This window comes from Lissotriton helveticus, chromosome 6 (genome assembly GCF_964261635.1).
Source record: "Lissotriton helveticus chromosome 6, aLisHel1.1, whole genome shotgun sequence".
Taxonomy (NCBI): Eukaryota; Metazoa; Chordata; class Amphibia; order Caudata; family Salamandridae; genus Lissotriton; species Lissotriton helveticus.
In genome coordinates this window covers 331,894,927-331,914,228 of record NC_136067.1, presented here as the reverse complement: position 1 = coordinate 331,914,228, position 19,302 = coordinate 331,894,927, and the positions used below count along the sequence as shown (strand labels likewise).

At 46.8% G+C, this 19,302-nt stretch overlaps 1 protein-coding gene across 3 annotated transcripts in view; it reads right to left on the bottom strand.

Moving 5' to 3' along the window:
- The window catches only part of NBAS (NBAS subunit of NRZ tethering complex), a 2,361,081-nt gene that overhangs the window by 2,132,233 nt on the left and 209,546 nt on the right, over positions 1–19,302 (bottom strand). For all 3 annotated transcript variants that reach the window (XM_078647778.1, XM_078647779.1, XM_078647780.1), the window contains exons 8-9: positions 5,725–5,858; positions 5,003–5,101 (exon numbers count right to left, since the gene is read on the bottom strand). In XM_078647778.1, the coding sequence (XP_078503904.1) occupies positions 5,003–5,101; positions 5,725–5,858 (233 nt within the window). The remainder of the gene's footprint in view (positions 1–5,002; positions 5,102–5,724; positions 5,859–19,302) is intronic.

The window sequence follows — 19,302 nt, the reverse complement described above, 5'->3', positions numbered from 1 at the left end:
GTACTCACTTAATGGTCCGTACATGCTGTAAAATGCGCTTATGTACGTGGTGTATTGTGCTGCTTATGTATATATTGGGACATGGGCATGTCAAAATGACCACCACAAATTCTGTTCTGCAACTGTAGGCACCCAAAATGTTCAGAGGTTTATTGCAAAATAGTGTGGAAAAGGCCTTGCACTTCTTGCAGTTAATAAAACCTCAATGTTTATCCAACCAGTGGGTTTTGCTCATTACGTCAGGGCTAGTTTTCACTAACATATCTCTCATTGATTTCACCCTTTTATAAGTAATTGCAAATTTGCTGGGTATTTCTTTACCAGTTATTGACAATTTTTGATTAAATGCCAGGGTTTAGTCATAATTCTCATTTCACACCGTTCTAGGCAATATTCTGTAATGAACAGCCTCCCTACAGTTATAGCTTTCTTCTTGTTCTGTCTGCCAAAAAGCATACATTCTCTTTTTATTGGTCCTTTGTTTCTTAAACCTCAACTACTTCCTGTGAGTATCCTATCTTTACAAATCTTTGTCAGTTCTGTTTGTTCTAGATCGTGTTCCTTAAATTCACTGCAATTTCTTTTCACTCGTAAGTTTCGCAATCTGGTATTTTTTTTCAGACTTGCTGGATGAAAACTCCTAGCATGCATAACTGTATTCCCTGCAGCTGGCTTTCTAAACACTTTTGAGTGTAGTTTATTGTCCTTGACATAAACCTTTTGATCGAGGAAACGTACTTCTACCTCACTTATTGCGCTGGTGAATTTTAAATTCAAATTGTTGTCATTAAGCCTTTTCGCAAAGCTCCTGGCACTCTCCATAGACCCTTTCCAAATGACAAACAAGTTATCTATGTAGAATAGGCAGATTACTATATGAAGTGTCCACTCCACATTGAACTGGTTCTCGAGCACCTGCTTCTCCCACGAGCCTATTTACAGATTAGCATAGCTGGAGGCGAAGCAGGTGCCCATTGCTGTGCCTATAGATGGTGAAACAAATTCTTATTGAACAGAAAAAAGCTCTTTGTTAAACACCATTATATCATGCTCAACAACATCTGTGTATGTTTAAATAGAGATAAGGGTCTTGCATTTAGGAAGTGGTTGACAGCTCTTAAACCACCATCATGACATATGTTGGTACAAGGAGATATTTTATTTAATGACTTCAATAAGAAATCATATCCCAGAGTATATCATAAATGTGTTTTAAAAAAATGACCAGTATCTTTTAAAAATGTCAATGCTTTTACATAATCTTGTAGAAAATAGTCCACATATCTTGATATGTTTTCAAATATCCCATCTATAGCCGACATACTAGAGCATCCTGGTGGTTTGTTCAAATGTTTGTGTATTTTCGGTATGCGGCAAAATCCAGGAGTTCTGGGATGACCTTTCCTTAAAAATAGATACTCAGCTTGGTTAAGCAAACCCATATTTTGCAATTCCAATAGTTACTTGGGGAAATTCATCTTTGCTTGACTCATTATTTAATTTGTTGTTCAGATGTACCATTTATATTACTTTTTATTTAGCTTGTTGCATCATTGAACTGTCTGTATGACTCCTCCAAATACATTATAAAGGGCCAATGAACTATATTGTCACCTTTGTCTGCCCTTCTTATCACAACGTCATTCCAGTCTTTTAATCTACTCAACAGATCTTTACACTTTTCTTGGTTGTCCAAAACCTTCCTTTTATTGACCTAGTCTAGAATATAGTGCATTAATGTCCTGTATTACTGTATATGTGTAAATATCAATTCCATCTCTTGGTATAACTGGACAAAAGGTTATTGAGAGTTTAAGATTTGTCAAAACATCCCCATAAGCATCCAGTTGCAGTGATTAAATTAATCCTTCCTCTGTCACAGCTTCTGGTATTCCCATAACCTATTTTCCAAGTCTTGCAACTCTTTCTTTAATTCCAGGTCTGATACATTCAACTGCTTATCCTCTTTGCAAATTCTTGTTATCTCTAATTGCATTTGTTTGGTATTATGCAGATACATTTCTGTAATTTTAATATTCTTATGAATTTCTACATATCTACTTGCATCTATACAACGTTGAATGATTTTTCTGGGTAGAAGGATAATCCTAGTGTTCGTATTTACTCCTCCGCTTTTGTGAGAGCCACATCATCTTATAGATTTATTATTGTAGGAACTGTCCACTATTTCCTGCATCTCCATTTCTGTTTTGCAGATGTTGATATTGCCTTTTATCCAAAGGGGTGGTGCTCAGGCAAGCGGTGGTGTGATAGGAAAAGCAAATGAAGGTGAAGCTGCTGACAGAGCGATGTGGGAATACAGAGCAGGCAGGGTGTTTAAGTAATGTTGGAAGTGATGGTAGAACAGCTTGGTATTTGCTGCTAGTTTATAATGGTATTGGTAAGGATATGGGGAAGTAGTCAGTTGTGTCTGAATTAATACTGAATTGGAGGCAATTTTTGATGATGTAGTGATACGCTTTTCTTTGTGTTCACTGGTGCGTTCCTGGTGTTAGAGCGATTAGTACATGAGAAACTGGTGTGCTTGTAAAACCTACGACGCCTGCAGTGATTTTCTGTTTGCAGAAAAAGAATAACGTCGATTCATTCTGCACCATCATATAAATTGGAGCTTATACGTATCGGATTAAAGCGTATATGCCTGTGTTAACTCAAGGCTCTTCTCCATTGATTACAGTTAAACTATCTTGTCGCATTATTTCGGTTATCGGGAGCAACTTAGCGCCATCCTTTGGTCCTGATGAAGACCCCATCGTAAGGAAATAATCCCCCTCTTTGAGTGTTTGGGGTCAAAAGGTCAACTTTACTTCCAAATTGGACCTGCACTTAATCAATTAACCCAGCAGCGGCGCAGCTGTCATGCATTCATGGCATCGCACTACTTGGGTTGTTTAGTTAGCTCTGATACTTTGTAAGTCAGGTCCCATTCATCGTATGTTGTAAATATTTTTTATATAATACCACATCCCCATCCCTCCACGAGTATTACCTTGAGCAACAATTGAAATTGTGAATGTGTGATCAATTGATTATCCAAAACAGTTTATGTTGTGTATTAATCAAGTTAACCTGTTCATTGTTCAATTTGGTAATTGTGGGATGTCTTTTAACCTTGCTTTCCGCTTCGAGAAAGTTCCTCGGTCAGTTGGACCAATTGCTGTATGTGCCTGTAAAACCTATGGCTCATCAGTTAAATCATGTGGAAAAATGTACAGTAAACTGCAACACTTGGCTCTACTGCTTTAATACCTTTGTTGGAAATGGGAATAGTCCCATCTCCTGTGGACACTTGAGATCACTCATTTATTGCAATATGGGAAAGGCAGTTAAGGACCAAACAATTAAAAGGCATCCAGAATAAGCCAGGGTCCAAATCATAGACTTTAGTGAGGATGACATAGTGGGGCAGAAGAAACCATGACCAAATTTAGCATTTTGCTTGCGTTAAGAAATGCATGTGTTGAAAAGACGACATATTGAGAGCCTTTAGTCAGTCAACGTGAACACAGAACATTTAATGTGCACAAGAAACGATTGTATTACATCACCTCAGTAAACATATACTGAGTCACGTGGATGTAAGTGTTCATAAACAGAATTGCTCAGTTGTATTATTTAAAGTTTGTTTTCATCATTAGACTGAAAATATTTTTGGTGGCACAAACATTAATATTTAACACAAAAATAAACAAATAATACATCGTAAAAAAAGAAATACAACATAAATGTATTTTCAGGATACTTCTTGTGAATGATTTTTATTTTGGCTATACTTCATGTGTTAGATCTGACACCCTAGGCTGGAAGTGTCTCAACCCCTTCTGTTTTGCTGAGTTTTATTTTTGTTGGCTTTAGGACGGTGCACTTTACCGCTTCTAAAGTGCTAGTGCTAAAACATGGTAAAATTGGCCTACAACTTAAGAGCACATTTACGTTACTTGCAAGTCCCTAATAAATGGTGCTTCATGTACCCAGGACACACGTAAAGGAACTTTACACCAGTCTTTTGTCACCCTGGACTACTTGGAACCTTGACAGGGGAAGGAAGGAACATTCCAGAACCAGAGGGGAGGTACTATAAGGACTGTGGTTACTGCTTGAGAAGGGTGTTAGCATTGGATCAATTTATAGAAAGGTCCCACTCTTAGGAGTGCAACGCACTACCACAGAATAACTGTTGCCTGCACTACCCAAATTCACCATAAAACACTTGTTACGGTTTCAGAGTTACTCTTTATCAGGTAAACGTAACACAGCTGCCCTCTGTTCACCCCTAGCACTTCCAGTGTTGGAGTCACCACTTATAGAACAAGCCTCAAACACACCTGGAAGATTGCAGCAGTAAATCACATATGGTCCCAAGATGTAATACCTAAAGAAACGAGTCAGAAACACACACTCAAACACAAATGAATGCACTGTAAAGGGCCTGCATTCAGCCCATGGACACGATGCCAGAGCAGCTGGTCAGTTGTGTTCATCACATAAAGCCCAAACAATGCCTAGTAGTAAGTGTCACCCCAGATAACTCAAATGACACACCCGGCCACCTGGACCACCACAGAATGTGACCTCCAGTTAGTATTTATGGCCCCTTCTATCAGAGTGGGATCAAGCATCTAAACACCCAATTTATGGCCCACTGTACCAGTATTTCCTGCCCAAGGGTGGACGAGCTTCACTTCATAGGACCCACTGTACAGTATAAAGCATACCATGTACCTAATGCAAATTGAATTCCAGCACGCAAATGTAAGAGACGTGGCTACTATTCCCGGCGACTATTGTTTAGTTAAACGTAATCTGTTTATGATTGCCAAGCCTTACTGTTCTCATTTATGATAATCAAAACCTACTTCAACAAGGGTTTAACCACCCTCAAGCAAGAACACAATTTCTCTACATCATGGAACATGCACAGATACATAAAGAGGCACTAAGGTTCTTATAGACATTAGTACTGAATTACAGGGGATATTACCTGTGTCTAGGATGATACACTATTGAGGTTATTCCATAAGAATAATGGCTGCTGAAATTGAAATTATGACTCTCCTGGTAGCTTTGGTTTGTTCCGACACTGTAAAAAATAAAAAATAAATAAGACATAACTTTATGTGTAGTAATATTGGAGCAGACCATGTATGTATTTCTGCCCTGCTAATACCTCTACAAGGAGAATCTGAACTTATAGAAGACAAGATTAGGACATCCATTAGCTTCCCATGAGAGTAAAACAACAGACAAACTTTGATCAAGCACAGTGAAAACCTGAAGAAGCTGCATAAACCCCTGTGTCAAAATATCAATCAATCAGGGGGTTTATATAGCGCGCTACTCACCCATGAGGGTCTCAAGGTGCTGAGAAGGGGAGGGGGGTTAGGAAGACGGCTCCAGATCAGTCGAAGAGCCAGGTATTGAGGTCCTTCCTGAACGTGTGCATGGTCGGGGAGCATATATAGATTTCAGGCTTCAAGCTCCTTGCTTTGCTGGTCTGTCCGAAACGGACAACTCACGTAAAGATACTGAGAAACACTATCCCGCAAGCAGAAATTACCCATGCAGTAAAACATGTATATTGTTCCCCTTTTAGTATACTAGGAAAGAGAGACATGAATTTACTGGACCCAAAACTATCTGCCTTAAAAGCCAATAAAGATTCAGCAGACAGAGCAGATCAAGCATGTTTAATTTAAATATTACCTGACAAGGTAGCTTTTTAGTTGTCCTCTGTAGTTAATTACTAAGAGCTCCGCAGACCACTGGGCGCTTGCTTTATACTCCAGAAATATCAAGCCAGCAACGGCATAGCTCAAATCGCCAGGAAAACTTGTTGCCTGCAAAAGTGAAAAATTCAATTTGTTATCAACTATGACGAAGTCAGCACATTTTGTCTAAAAAGCAAGACGTTAAAAGCAATTGGGGCTAAACCCACATACCTATAGCCAGTCAGGAACAAGGAATTGCAATTTCAATGTAGATTAAAATTAGCAGACACCATGGTTTGGTCAGCATAGTATTAATCCTTCCAGTTTCCCAAAGGAGTTACATTCACACTCATAAAAAGCATAACAAGGGTGCCAACAACCCTAAAACAAACATGAGAAATGGTTCTCTTTTCCCTTGGGTGGTTATGGAAAACAAACATATTTGGGGTGCACTCACTCATCGGGGCCTTAATATAACAGAAACTTTAGCACTAAGAACAACTAACTAGGCCCCAGCAACAAACAAAGCTAACCCATGTTGTTAGAAACTCATAGATTGCAGCATCAAACTCACTACTATGCCAACGCTACTTGAAAATCTTCTCCATTCCTGACGACCTATGCCTCAAACACTACTTACACCGCATCCAGACCTGGATGTGCAGGACCTACATCAAGCTCACTCTCACCGAGACAGAACTCCTTCTGCTGACCAAGAAAAACAAGCAACAACTTGTCTAAACCTGGCTCAATGATATGGATTTGGACATCGACGTCCCCCCTCAAGGAATAGATCACCAAAAAAAAAAAAGACAGCCTGACACCAACTCTCTCGACTGAAGAAAGTGAAACCATTCCTCCTAGAAAGTGACTTCAGAATGGATGGTGGTAATCAGAGCTTAGTTTGAGCCGGTGGTTGTAGGTGGGGCACACCAGCAATCTCTTTTGGGGACAAGGACTCATTTTTCATCATCAGACTTTGTTTCAGAACAAGATCGAGAAAGGCAGCAAAGGGGAAAAATGGAGGAAGACATAAATGGGAAAAATAATTACAAAGGAATAAAGTATCAATGAAAAAGAACCTGAAAGAATGAGCTAAAAGGGAGGGCAGAGTATGGTACTAGAAGAAAGGGCCATGAGGTGAAATCAAGATTGGACAACGTTGGTCCTTGGTAACTGGCGGTCTTCAGAGAAAAACTTTGGGCACCGCACTTATTTTGTAATTTTTTTTTTTTTTACAATTTAAGCATTGATGGTAATGTCATGCTCCAAAGCCTCCCAAACTCCAAACATCTCACCATTAAGATCATACTGTAAGCCACAGCATGCCTCATAAAGGGCCTGAAGAAAGACCATCTTCAAATTCAGCTGCAACATCCACAAAGCCATCACTTGGCTGTTCGAGCAGTAGCAGCACCCCTGCCTCACCCCCCTTGCGACTTGAGACTCTCACGGGTGAGTAGTGCGCTCTACAAATGTTGATTGATTGATCACGACCAGCACTCCTGCCTATTTTGTTTGCAAGCTCAACACCTCCTGTGGGTCTTAGCCTACCCTCAACCAGGACACCGTCACAGTGGAACAAAGAAGTACAAACATGACAAGAAAAAAAGGCAACAGGACTTCCCTATTTACCTACTGAAGATCTGGCAAGACAGTCAACCCTACTCCCACTTAGTAAAGAGCTGAAGACACACCTCTTTAAAGATTATTATTTGATGAGGAAGTAACTTTACTCTCAGAACTCACTTCTACTCCAATCACATTCTGAATGAACAGCTGACCTTGACCCTGTGCAGCACACCACCACCTTCTGAGTAAGTTTGTGGAAAGGAGCCTCACGAAGGAAACTTCGTGTTTCAAAGTAAAACGCCGCTGACACTCGCCAATACGCCACTGAAGAAAGGAACTTATTCCTGAAACGCGTCTGGCGTTTTACTTTGAAACACGAAGTTCCCATGAACAAACCTGCTGGCAGGCTGTTGCTTTAATAAAGAGGGCAGTTACACTTACCTTCGTGAGGCTCCTTTCCACATGGGTTCTGCTATTGCTGGATATGAAGCGGGCGTCCCGGTCGCGGAAGGGAGCCTGTCGCCCCAGCGGATCCAGGGAAGCACCAACAGGTGGTTCCATTCACAGAGAGAAGGTGGAGCGAGGGGTCGTGCAGAGGATTCCAGCTCTCAGCCCTGAGCAACGACACGCAAAGCTGGGCAGGTGGTTCCATTGTTACTTTCATTGACTGGGCTGTCACTTGGTGCTGGCGTGCAGGCACGGCCACAGTGGTTTTACTGGAAGAGGACTACATCACCCAGAAGGTTTTTTGCCACGCCCACTTGAGCAGGGGATGTCTAATCGAGTGCTCTCCATTTAAGCGCCCGCAGCTGACACTTGCCAATACGCCACTGAAGAAAGGAACTTATTCCTGAAAGGCGTCTGGCGTTTTACTTTCAAACACGAAGTTTCCATGAACAAACCTGCTGGCAGGCTGTTGCTTTAATAATCAGGACATCACTGCATTACTCTGTAACTCACCTGTACCCCCCCATACATCACTGGCTCTCCATGTAACCTCTTGGTCATCACTGACTCCCACTGTAACACATTTTTCATCTCTAGAACGAGCCCAAGTAATGCTGATGTGAATGTTTGTAAATGTTATTACATCTGTCACATGTGATGGAAGGTTTTCCATGTTCTGGTGTCAGGGCATGCCTAGAACATATTACACCTGGAGGACTGACCGGTGCTTCATTTTAAACGTCTTGTGTACAGTGCACACGTTGCCTCACTGGTCACTATTGACTTATTCTCTGGCTGCTGTTGTGAGGGAGACACCTACGGATTTGTGAAGTATTAATCACATACTGAGAACATTATCAATTTCTGGAGGCTGAATACTGACACAGCCACCTCCATATTAACCGCATGACCAAGGTGACCGTCACGTTTACTGTAAGTTCATCCTTTTCATCCTATTTTTCCATTCCTCTGTCTTATTTTGCAAATGTCTTTCTAACACCCAACTATGTCACCCTTTCTTTAAGTTGCCATTGATTTGTGACCCTATTGCATAACCTAATATTCCTTACTGTCTATCTGCAGACTGGTGAGTTGGCTGTCCGGGACAAAATGATGGTTGAGCACATCACGATAGCACAAAGTAAAAACTATTCATAAGTTGTTGTTTCTGGTCAAAATCCTCTGTGTCTGCACCCAAGCCCTTTCAAAATGCCCCCACAATTTGCTAAAGTACTCTCAAGCCTCCATCTGAAAAGATGGGGAATGTTTTGAAAACAAACACGTTAATTCTTCAGGCTTTTGTCATCAGGCCCCCAAGTTCTGTTTTGCTAGATTTGTCCTGTCAGTCACATTATTCATGGTTCTCCCTGGATGTTTGCTTATACCACAGTGTACTTTATTTAAAAAATGCAAGGTTTGTTTCTGGCTGATTTGTGAAATTTTTTATATTCATTGTAAATATCTTGTACAAAAACATATGTAATGTTAATAATATTGATTTACCAGTATAGCATACACCGGGTAAAGTGTAATTTCTGATTCCTGTATGCTCCCTCTTTGTTGACATTGTTCTCTCAATGCTTCAGCACTAGGAAGTCTAAAATGCACTCTCTAACATACACTTTTAGCGGTCAGTTTAATTGATTTAGGAAATAGGTTAGACAAGTAGATTTCTTTGCAGGACAAGTAGTTTTCTGCACAATCTTGTCCACTGGACAAGTACATTTAAAAAAAAATGCCACACCCCTGATATATATATATATATATATATATATATATATAGATATAGATATATAGATATAGATATATATATAGATAATAAAGTGACAAACTAACAACCATTTTTAGGTCTCGGCAACGAGAACTATTGTCGCCTAGTAAGCTAGCAAGGGACTACAGAGAGGTGGACGAGCCGACCAGGGTCTGTGGACGCGCACAAAGGCAGGCAGGCAGGCAGGCATGCGCCAGACACACACACAGACAGACAGACACACGCACGCACGCACGCATGCATGCATGCATGCACACACACACACACACACACACACACACACTCACACTCTCACACTCTCTCTCTCTGCCGCCCCTCCCCCCCACTCACCGGGCTCTTTCCCTCCGCATCGGGTCAGTCACGGCAGAAGGCAGACTCGTGTCTTCTCCGGCGATCTTCAGCTGATGTGCACGCCCACGCTGCGTCGTGCGCGCCCACCACGCTGTATCGCGCCCGTTGATCCTCAGCTTGTTTACAATAGCGATCGTTTCTTCCGCTAGCACTCCGTGGCATCTCAGACGCACAGCAGGTAGCATTAGCACCTCTTGTTTTAAAATGCGTTTGTTTATCTAGGACGGACACGTTTACTGGTTGCTTGTTTTTAAGTGTTCTCATGACGGAATGGTTCCGTCATGAGCACACTTGCACTTGTGCTCATGAGTGAACCATTCCGTCATTAGCATGGAAGGTGTTAAAGCAGATGTTTGTAAATATTAATTCTGTTGAAAAAATAGAAGTGTGAACTGTCGAGGGAATATGAAAGTCATTGGAACGTCTCAATACCAAAAAAGAAACGGCGAGTGTGCATTAAGGCAAACCGAAGCCTGGACAGGGGATTTAGCAGGAAGGGAGCTACGCAGAGTGTGGGGAATGAGGAGATGTAGTTTGTAGGGGGAGGTGGACCACAGAAAAATAAATATGGAGTGCAGGGACACCCCGTCCACAACTCTCTCTGTCACATGAGGCGTACTGACAGGCCTAGAAAGAAATTAAGTGCACACGCTATTTTGGATTGGGACGTGGACTGACTCTGACTCCCGCTGCGCAACTTCCTTTTATTATTCCCTGATGTCACCAAGGGCAAAACTAAACATGCACTGATGGCGGGGGTCTTCCACATGCACTACCTGTGCATTTGGTACCGTCGTCCGGGACGTGCTCCCAAATTTGGCACAAAAGTCGGCACTTGGGTTAACACGCGGGAAAAAAGATTAAACATTTTGAATAATCATATAGGTTTGTTTTTTTTAAATAGATGTTTATTCATTTTCAGCAGGTTATACAATTGAGCTTTAACTGACATTTGTAGGTTACTACAGCACAGGTTACAGAAGCGGCTGTGGTGAAGTGTCTCACAGTAACTCAAAATAATATTTTTTAACCAGTATTGACAATTTATAACTTGGACGCAAAGCTTACTGTTTCTATCGGTAGAATTGCAGATAACTGAATATTTTCCTTCATCGACTGCCTTATATTCGGGAATAAGAACTGTTTACGTGCCGTCAGGTGTGGGCGAGCAAGTGTGAGGTCAGGGAGTGTCGGTGGAGGGGAGAGAGAACCCCATAGGCTGTGTGTGTGCCCACACAGCGCCTACACATCCATGTCCAGACAAGGGTTTGTAGAGTGTGAGGATATGCGGTATGTGTGGTGATTTCACTTCTACTTGTGGTGGTGCACAGGGCGAGGGAGCATTCTATGTTAGTTGAGACAATTGTGTGCAGCTTAGTTTCGATGGCAGTCAAATATTCTTGCCCTTGTCGGGGATTGATTTGTGAGGGTAGCCTAGATGCATCTAGTGAGAGTGACTCATGTTCTGCGACAAGTACTCTACGGAGGTCCTGGAGCCATAATTGGGTGCTGGGGCCTGCTCCGACTTCCAAGACATAGCTATTCTGCGCTTTGCCTGCACCAGTGCTAGGTCCAAGAATTTATTGAGAGTCTTGCGCGGTGCGTTGGCGTTCGTTATTCCCAGCAGAAAATGTGGTCCCTGGGTTGTTATCGGGGTGCCTGCTGCCTTTGTTAGTGTCCCAGCCACCTCATCCCAAAATGGTCTGCGACATGGACACGTCCACACTATGTGGGGAAATGGTGCCTCTGGAGCCAGACATATGTCGAGGTGGGATAAATGCGTGCAAGCCTGTATGGTGTTAATTATGTATGGTGGCGATAATTGAACTGTGTATACTTCAGCCTAGCATTTGGTGATACAACTCTGGGATGATTTATGCATTGTGTCCATTGTTTATCGGTAATATTAGTGGACAGTGCTGTGTCCCAATACTCGTACAATGGGACCAACAGGGGTGTCGGATCAGGCCTAAAAGAGTTGTAAATCGCTGTGATTGCACACCTACCCTGTCCATGTGTTAATACGGTTTGCAGAGGCTGGGAAGAGGTAGGTTTGTTACAAGTGTTACCCCATAAGTATAAGAAGTGCTTTGACAGGGTGGTGTAGAGCAGGAATATCTCCGGTGGTATCCCATAAACGTCCACCAAACCGTGAAGTCCTGTAATTGCAAATCTGCAAACAGGTCTCCCCATATGTCCGGTCCCGCTGCCCTCTAGGCTTCGATTTCTGGGTGCCCATAGTAGGTGTAGGTTCCAGGAAGGACCTCCAACAGCAGATTGGGAGTGTACGGTGAAGACCACCCCTTGGGTAGCATGTATTTTAGCCAGCAGCATCTTGCTAGCATTAATAAATTGCCCTTTTTAGGTCTCGGCAACGAGAACTATTGTCGCCATGTAAGCTCCCAAGGGAGTACAGAGCGGTGCACGAGCCGACCAGGGTCTGTGGACGCGCACACACAAAGGCAGGCAGGCAAGCACACACCAGACTGACACAGACAGACACACGCACACACACACACACACGCACACACACACACACACACACACACACACACCCTCCCTCCCTCTCTGCCCACTCCCTCTCTGCCGCCCCCCCCCCCCTCTACCCCCACTCACCGGGCTCTTTCCCTCTGCAGCGGGTCAGTCACGGCAGCAAGCAGGCTCGGTGTCTTCTCCAGCGATCTTCAGCTGATGTGCACGCTCACGCTGCGTCTCCTGCGCGCCCACCACGCTGTTTCGCGCCCGTTGATCCTCAGCTTGTGATTACTACTCCTTCTAACCCGGATTCTAAATTACTATTTCTTGGTTCTCTAACTCCACTCTGTTGATTCGTAACAAACTGATATTCAGCACATTTCACAGTCTCGCTTTTGCTTCTCATAAATACAATAAGATTATTTTAAGCAATGTCTACCCTTCTTTTGGTTCTGTGCCTATTATGCTTCGGACTATAGAGTTTTAGAAAGTGTGGTGGAAGATTCCATGATATCAGCAGCGTGCACAGTGCAGAGTGAGTGTGCAGAGTAGTGAGTGCAGAGTAGTGAGTGCAGAGTAGTGAGTGCAGAGTGAGTGTGCAGAGTGAGTGTGCAGAGTGAGTGTGCAGAGTGAGTGTGCAGAGTGAGTGTGCAGAGAGAGTGAGTGCAGAGTAGTGAGTGCAGAGTAGTGAGTGCAGAGTAGTGAGTGCAGAGGAGTGAGTGCGCAGAGGAGTGAGTGCGCAGAGGAGTGAGTGCGCAGAGGAGTGAGTGCGCAGAGGAGTGAGTGCGCAGAGGTGTGAGAGTGCAGAGTAGTGAGTGCAGAGTAGTGAGTGCAGAGTAGTGAGTGCAGAGTAGTGAGTGCAGAGTAGTGAGTGCAGAGTAGTGAGTGCAGAGTAGTGAGTGCAGAGTAGTGAGTGCAGAGTAGTGAGTGCAGAGTGAGTGTGCAGAGGAGTGAGTGCAGAGGAGTGAGTGCAGAGTAGTGAGTAGTGAGTGCAGAGTAGTGAGTGCAGAGTAGTGAGTAGTGAGGTAGTGAGTGCAGAGTAGTGAGTGCAGAGTAGTGAGTGCAGAGTAGTGAGTGCAGAGTAGTGAGTGCAGAGTAGTGAGTGCAGAGTAGTAAGTAGTGAGTGCAGAGTAGTGAGTAGTGAGTGCAGAGTAGTGAGTAGTGAGTGCAGAGTAGTGAGTGCAGAGTAGTGAGTGCAGAGTAGTGAGTGCAGAGTAGTGAGTGCAGAGTAGTGAGTGCAGAGTGCAGAGTAGTGAGTGCAGAGTGCAGAGTAGTGAGTGCAGAGTGCAGAGTAGTGAGTGCAGAGTGCAGAGTAGTGAGTGCAGAGTGCAGAGTAGTGAGTGCAGAGTAGTGAGTAGTGAGTGCAGAGTAGTGAGTAGTGAGTGCAGAGTAGTGAGTAGTGAGTGCAGAGTAGTGAGTAGTGAGTGCAGAGTAGTGAGTGCAGAGTAGTGAGTGCAGAGTGAGTGTGCAGAGGAGTGAGTGCAGAGGAGTGAGTGCAGAGTAGTGAGTAGTGAGTGCAGAGTAGTGAGTAGTGAGGTAGTGAGTGCAGAGTAGTGAGTGCAGAGTAGTGAGTGCAGAGTAGTGAGTGCAGAGTAGTGAGTAGTGAGTGCAGAGTAGTGAGTGCAGAGTAGTGAGTAGTGAGTGCAGAGTAGTGAGTGCAGAGTGCAGAGTAGTGAGTGCAGAGTGCAGAGTAGTGAGTAGTGAGTGCAGAGTAGTGAGTAGTGAGTGCAGAGTAGTGAGTAGTGAGTGCAGAGTAGTGAGTAGTGAGTGCAGAGTAGTGAGTGCAGAGTAGTGAGTGCAGAGTAGTGAGTGCAGAGTGCAGAGTAGTGAGTGCAGAGTAGTGAGTGCAGAGTAGTGAGTGCAGAGTAGTGAGTGCAGAGTAGTGAGTGCAGAGTAGTGAGTGCAGAGTAGTGAGTGCAGAGTAGTGAGTAGTGAGTGCAGAGTAGTGAGTAGTGAGTGCAGAGTAGTGAGTAGTGAGTGCAGAGTAGTGAGTGCAGAGTAGTGAGTAGTGAGTGCAGAGTAGTGAGTGCAGAGTAGTGAGTAGTGAGTGCAGAGTAGTGAGTAGTGAGTAGTGAGTGCAGAGTAGTGAGTAGTGAGTGCAGAGTAGTGAGTGCAGAGTGCAGAGTAGTGAGTGCAGAGTGCAGAGTAGTGAGTGCAGAGTAGTGAGTGCAGAGTGCAGAGTAGTGAGTGCAGAGTAGTGAGTGCAGAGTAGTGAGTGCAGAGTAGTGAGTGCAGAGTGCAGTGCAGGTGAGTGCAGTGCAGGTGAGTGCAGTGCAGGTGAGTGCAGTGCAGGTGAGTGCAGTGCAGGTGAGTGCAGTGCAGGTGAGTGCAGTACACGTCAGTGCAGTGCAGTGCAGGTGAGTGCAGTGCAGTGCAGGTGAGTGCAGTGCAGGTGAGTGCAGTGCAGGTGAGTGCAGTGCAGGTGAGTGCAGTGGAGTGCAGTGCAGTGCAGTGGAGTGGAGTGCAGTGCAGTGCAGTGCAGTGCAGGTGAGTGCAGTGCAGTGCAGGTGAGTGCAGTGCAGTGCAGGTGAGTGCAGTGCAGTGCAGGTGAGTGCAGTGCATGTGAGTGCAGTGCAGTGGAGTGCAGTGCAGTGGAGTGCAGTGCAGGTGAGTGCAGTGCAGGTGAGTGCAGTGCAGGTGAGTGCAGTGCAGGTGAGTGCAGTGCAGTGCAGGTGAGTGCAGTGCAGTGCAGGTGAGTGCAGTGCAGGTGAGTGCAGTGCAGGTGAGTGCAGTGCAGGTGAGTGCAGTGCAGGTGAGTGCAGTGCACCTGAGTGCAGTGCAGTGCACCTGAGTGCAGTGCAGGTGAGTGCAGTGCAGGTGAGTGCAGTGCAGGTGAGTGCAGTGCAGGTGAGTGCAGGTGAGTGCAGTGCAGGTGAGTGCAGTGCAGGTGAGTGCAGTGCAGGTGAGTGCAGTGCAGTGCAGTGCAGGTGAGTGCAGTGCAGGTGAGTGCAGTGCAGTGCAGGTGAGTGCAGTGCAGGTGAGTGCAGTGCAGTGGAGTGCAGTGCAGGTGAGTGCAGTGCAGGTGAGTGCAGTGCAGTGTAGGTGAGTGCAGTGGAGTGCAGTGCAGTGCAGGTGAGTGCAGGTGAGTGCAGTGCTGGTGAGTGCAGTGCAGTGCAGGTGAGTGCAGTGCAGGTGAGTGCAGTGCAGTGGAGTGCAGTGCAGTGCAGGTGAGTGCAGTGCAGGTGAGTGCAGTGCAGGTGAGTGCAGTGCAGTGCAGGTGAGTGCAGTGCAGTGCAGGTGAGTGCAGTGCAGGTGAGTGCAGTGCATGTGAGTGCAGTGCAGTGCAGGTGAGTGCAGTGGAGTGCAGGTGAGTGCAGTGCAGGTGAGTGCAGTGCAGGTGAGTGCAGTGCAGGTGAGTGCAGTGCAGGTGAGTGCAGTGCAGTGCAGGTGAGTGCAGTGCAGGTGAGTGCAGTGCAGGTGAGTGCAGTGCAGGTGAGTGCAGTGCAGGTGAGTGCAGTGCAGTGCACGTGAGTGCAGTGCAGTGCAGGTGAGTGCAGTGCACGTGAGTGCAGTGCAGTGCAGGTGAGTGCAGTGCAGGTGAGTGCAGAGAGTAGTGAGTGCAGAGTAGTGAGTGCAGAGTAGTGAGTGCAGAGTGCAGAGTAGTGAGTAGTGAGTGCAGACTAGTGAGTGCAGAGTAGTGAGTGCAGAGTAGTGAGTGCAGAGTAGTGAGTAGTGAGTGCAGAGTAGTGAGTAGTGAGTGCAGAGTAGTGAGTGCAGAGTAGTGAGTAGTGAGTGCAGAGTAGTGAGTAGTGAGTGCAGAGTAGTGAGTAGTGAGTGCAGAGTAGTGAGTAGTGAGTGCAGAGTAGTGAGTAGTGAGTAGTGAGTGCAGAGTAGTGAGTAGTGAGTGCAGAGTAGTGAGTGCAGAGTGCAGAGTAGTGAGTGCAGAGTGCAGAGTAGTGAGTGCAGAGTAGTGAGTGCAGAGTGCAGAGTAGTGAGTGCAGAGTGCAGAGTAGTGAGTAGTGAGTAGTGAGTGCAGAGTAGTGAGTAGTGAGTAGTGAGTGCAGAGTAGTGAGTAGTGAGTGCAGAGTAGTGAGTGCAGAGTGCAGAGTAGTGAGTGCAGAGTAGTGAGTGCAGAGTGCAGAGTAGTGAGTGCAGAGTGCAGAGTAGTGAGTGCAGAGTAGTGAGTGCAGAGTAGTGAGTGCAGAGTGCAGTGCAGGTGAGTGCAGTGCAGGTGAGTGCAGTGCAGGTGAGTGCAGTGCAGGTGAGTGCAGTACAGGTGAGTGCAGTGCAGGTGAGTGCAGTGCAGGTGAGTGCAGTGCAGGTGAGTGCAGTGCAGGTGAGTGCAGTGCAGGTGAGTGCAGTGCAGGTGAGTGCAGTGCAGTGCAGGTGAGTGCAGTGCAGGTGAGTGCAGTGCAGGTGAGTGCAGTGCAGGTGAGTGCAGTGCAGGTGAGTGCAGTGCAGGTGAGTGCAGTGCAGTGCACCTGAGTGCAGTGCAGTGCAGGTGAGTGCAGTGCAGGTGAGTGCAGTGCAGTGCAGGTGAGTGCAGTGCAGGTGAGTGCAGTGCAGGTGAGTGCAGTGCAGTGCAGGTGAGTGCAGTGCAGGTGAGTGCAGTGCAGGTGAGTGGAGTGCAGTGCAGGTGAGTGCAGTGCAGGTGAGTGCAGTGCAGGTGAGTGCAGTGCAGGTGAGTGCAGTGCAGTGTAGGTGAGTGCAGTGGAGTGCAGTGCAGGTGAGTGCAGTGCAGGTGAGTGCAGTGCTGGTGAGTGCAGTGCAGGTGAGTGCAGTGCAGGTGAGTGCAGTGCAGTGGAGTGCAGTGCAGTGCAGTGCAGGTGAGTGCAGTGCAGTGCAGGTGAGTGCAGTGCAGTGCAGGTGAGTGCAGTGCAGTGCAGGTGAGTGCAGTGCAGTGCAGGTGAGTGCAGTGCAGTGCAGGTGAGTGCAGTGCAGTGCAGGTGAGTGCAGTGCAGTGCAGGTGAGTGCAGTGCATGTGAGTGCAGTGCAGGTGAGTGCAGTGGAGTGCAGGTGAGTGCAGTGCAGGTGAGTGCAGTGCAGGTGAGTGCAGTGCAGGTGAGTGCAGTGCAGTGCAGGTGAGTGCAGTGCAGGTGAGTGCAGTGCAGGTGAGTGCAGTGCAGGTGAGTGCAGTGCAGGTGAGTGCAGTGCAGTGCACGTGAGTGCAGTGCAGTGCAGGTGAGTGCAGTGCAGGTGAGTGCAGTGCAGGTGAGTGCAGTGCAGGTGAGTGCAGTGCAGGTGAGTGCAGTGCAGGTGAGTGCAGTGGAGTGCAGTGCAGGTGAGTGCAGTGCAGTGCAGGTGAGTGCAGTGCAGTGCAGGTGAGTGCAGTGCAGTGTAGGTGAGTGCAGTGGAGTGCAGTGCAGTGCAGGTGAGTGCAGGTGAGTGCAGTGCTGGTGAGTGCAGTGCAGTGCAGGCGAGTGCAGTGCAGTGCAGGTGAGTGCAGTGCAGGTGAGTGCAGTGCAGGTGAGTGCAGTGCAGGTGAGTGCAGTGTGTGCAGTGCAGGTGAGTGCAGTGCAGGTGAGTGGCAGGTGAGTGCAGTGCAGGTGAGTGCAGTGCAGGTGAGTGCAGTGCAGGTCAGTGCAGTGCAGGTCAGTGCAGTGGAGTGCAGTGCAGTGCAGTGGAGTGCAGTGCAGTGCAGTGCAGGTGAGTGCAGTGCAGGTGAGTGCAGTGCAGTGCAGGTGAGTGCAGTGCAGTGCAGGTGAGTGCAGTGCAGTGCAGGTGAGTGCAGTGCAGGTGAGTGCAGTGCGTGCAGTGCAGGTGAGTGCAGTGCAGGTGAGTGCAGTGCAGTGCAGGTGAGTGCAGTGCAGGTGAGTGCAGTGCAGGTGAGTGCAGTGCAGTGCAGGTGCAGTGCAGTGCATGTGAGTGCAGTGCATGTGAGTGCAGTGCAGGTGAGTGCAGTGCAGTGCAGGTGAGTGCAGTGCAGGTGAGTGCAGTGCAGGTGAGTGCAGTGCAGGTGAGTGCAGCGCAGGTGAGTGCATTGCAGGTGAGTGCAGTGCAGTGCAGGTGAGTGCAGTGCAGTGCAGGTGAGTGCAGTGCAGTGCAGGTGAGTGCAGTGCAGTGCAGGTGAGTGCAGTGCAGGTGAGTGCAGTGGAGTGCAGGTGAGTGCAGTGCAGTGCAGGTGAGTGCAGTGCAGTGGCATGCAGGTGAGTGCAGTGCAGGTGAGTGCAGTGGCGTGCAGGTGAATGCAGTGCAGGTGAGTGCAGTGCAGGTGAGTGCAGTGCAGTGCAGGTTAGTGCAGTGCAGGTGAGTGCAGTGCAGGTGAGTGGAGTGCAGTGCAGGTGAGTGCAGTGCAGGTGAGTGGAGTGCAGTGCAGGTGAGTGCAGTGCAGGTGAGTGCAGTGCAGGTGAGTGCAGGTGAGTGCAGTGCAGTGCATGTGAATGCAGTGCAGGTGAGTGCAGGTGAGTGCAGTGCAGTGCAGGTGAGTGCAGTGCAGGTGAGTGCAGGTGAGTGCAGTGCAGTGCAGGTGAGTGCAGTGCAGCGCAGGTGAGTGCAGTGCAGTGCAGGTGAGTGCAGTGCAGTGCAGGTGAGTGCAGTGCAGGTGAGTGCAGTGCAGGTGAGTGCAGTGCAGTGCAGGTGAGTGCAGTGCAGGTGAGTGCAGTGCAGGTGAGTGCAGTGCAGGTGAGTGCAGTGCAGTGCAGGTGAGTGCAGTGCAGTGCAGGTGAGTGCAGTGCAGGTGAGTGCAGTGCAGTGCAGGTGAGTGCAGTTGAGTGCAGAGTGGTGTGTATTGACAATGTAAATGACAATGCCATTTATTTATGATTTAAAGAAAAAAAAAGAAATGTCATGAGCAATGCCAATAGCTCTACCTTTAATGATGCCGAGACCATTGCATTGTAAATGCTTGTTTTAATTGAAAACAGATTTTATTGACTGAACACACGTATCATGCAAAGCTCTGTCATCCAGTCTACTGCCATCACCAATTTTTCAATGCAGCTTCAGCAGTGTTCATATGCATAGATATACAATAACACAATGCAAGGAAAGAAACTAGATAATAGACACAACACCCCC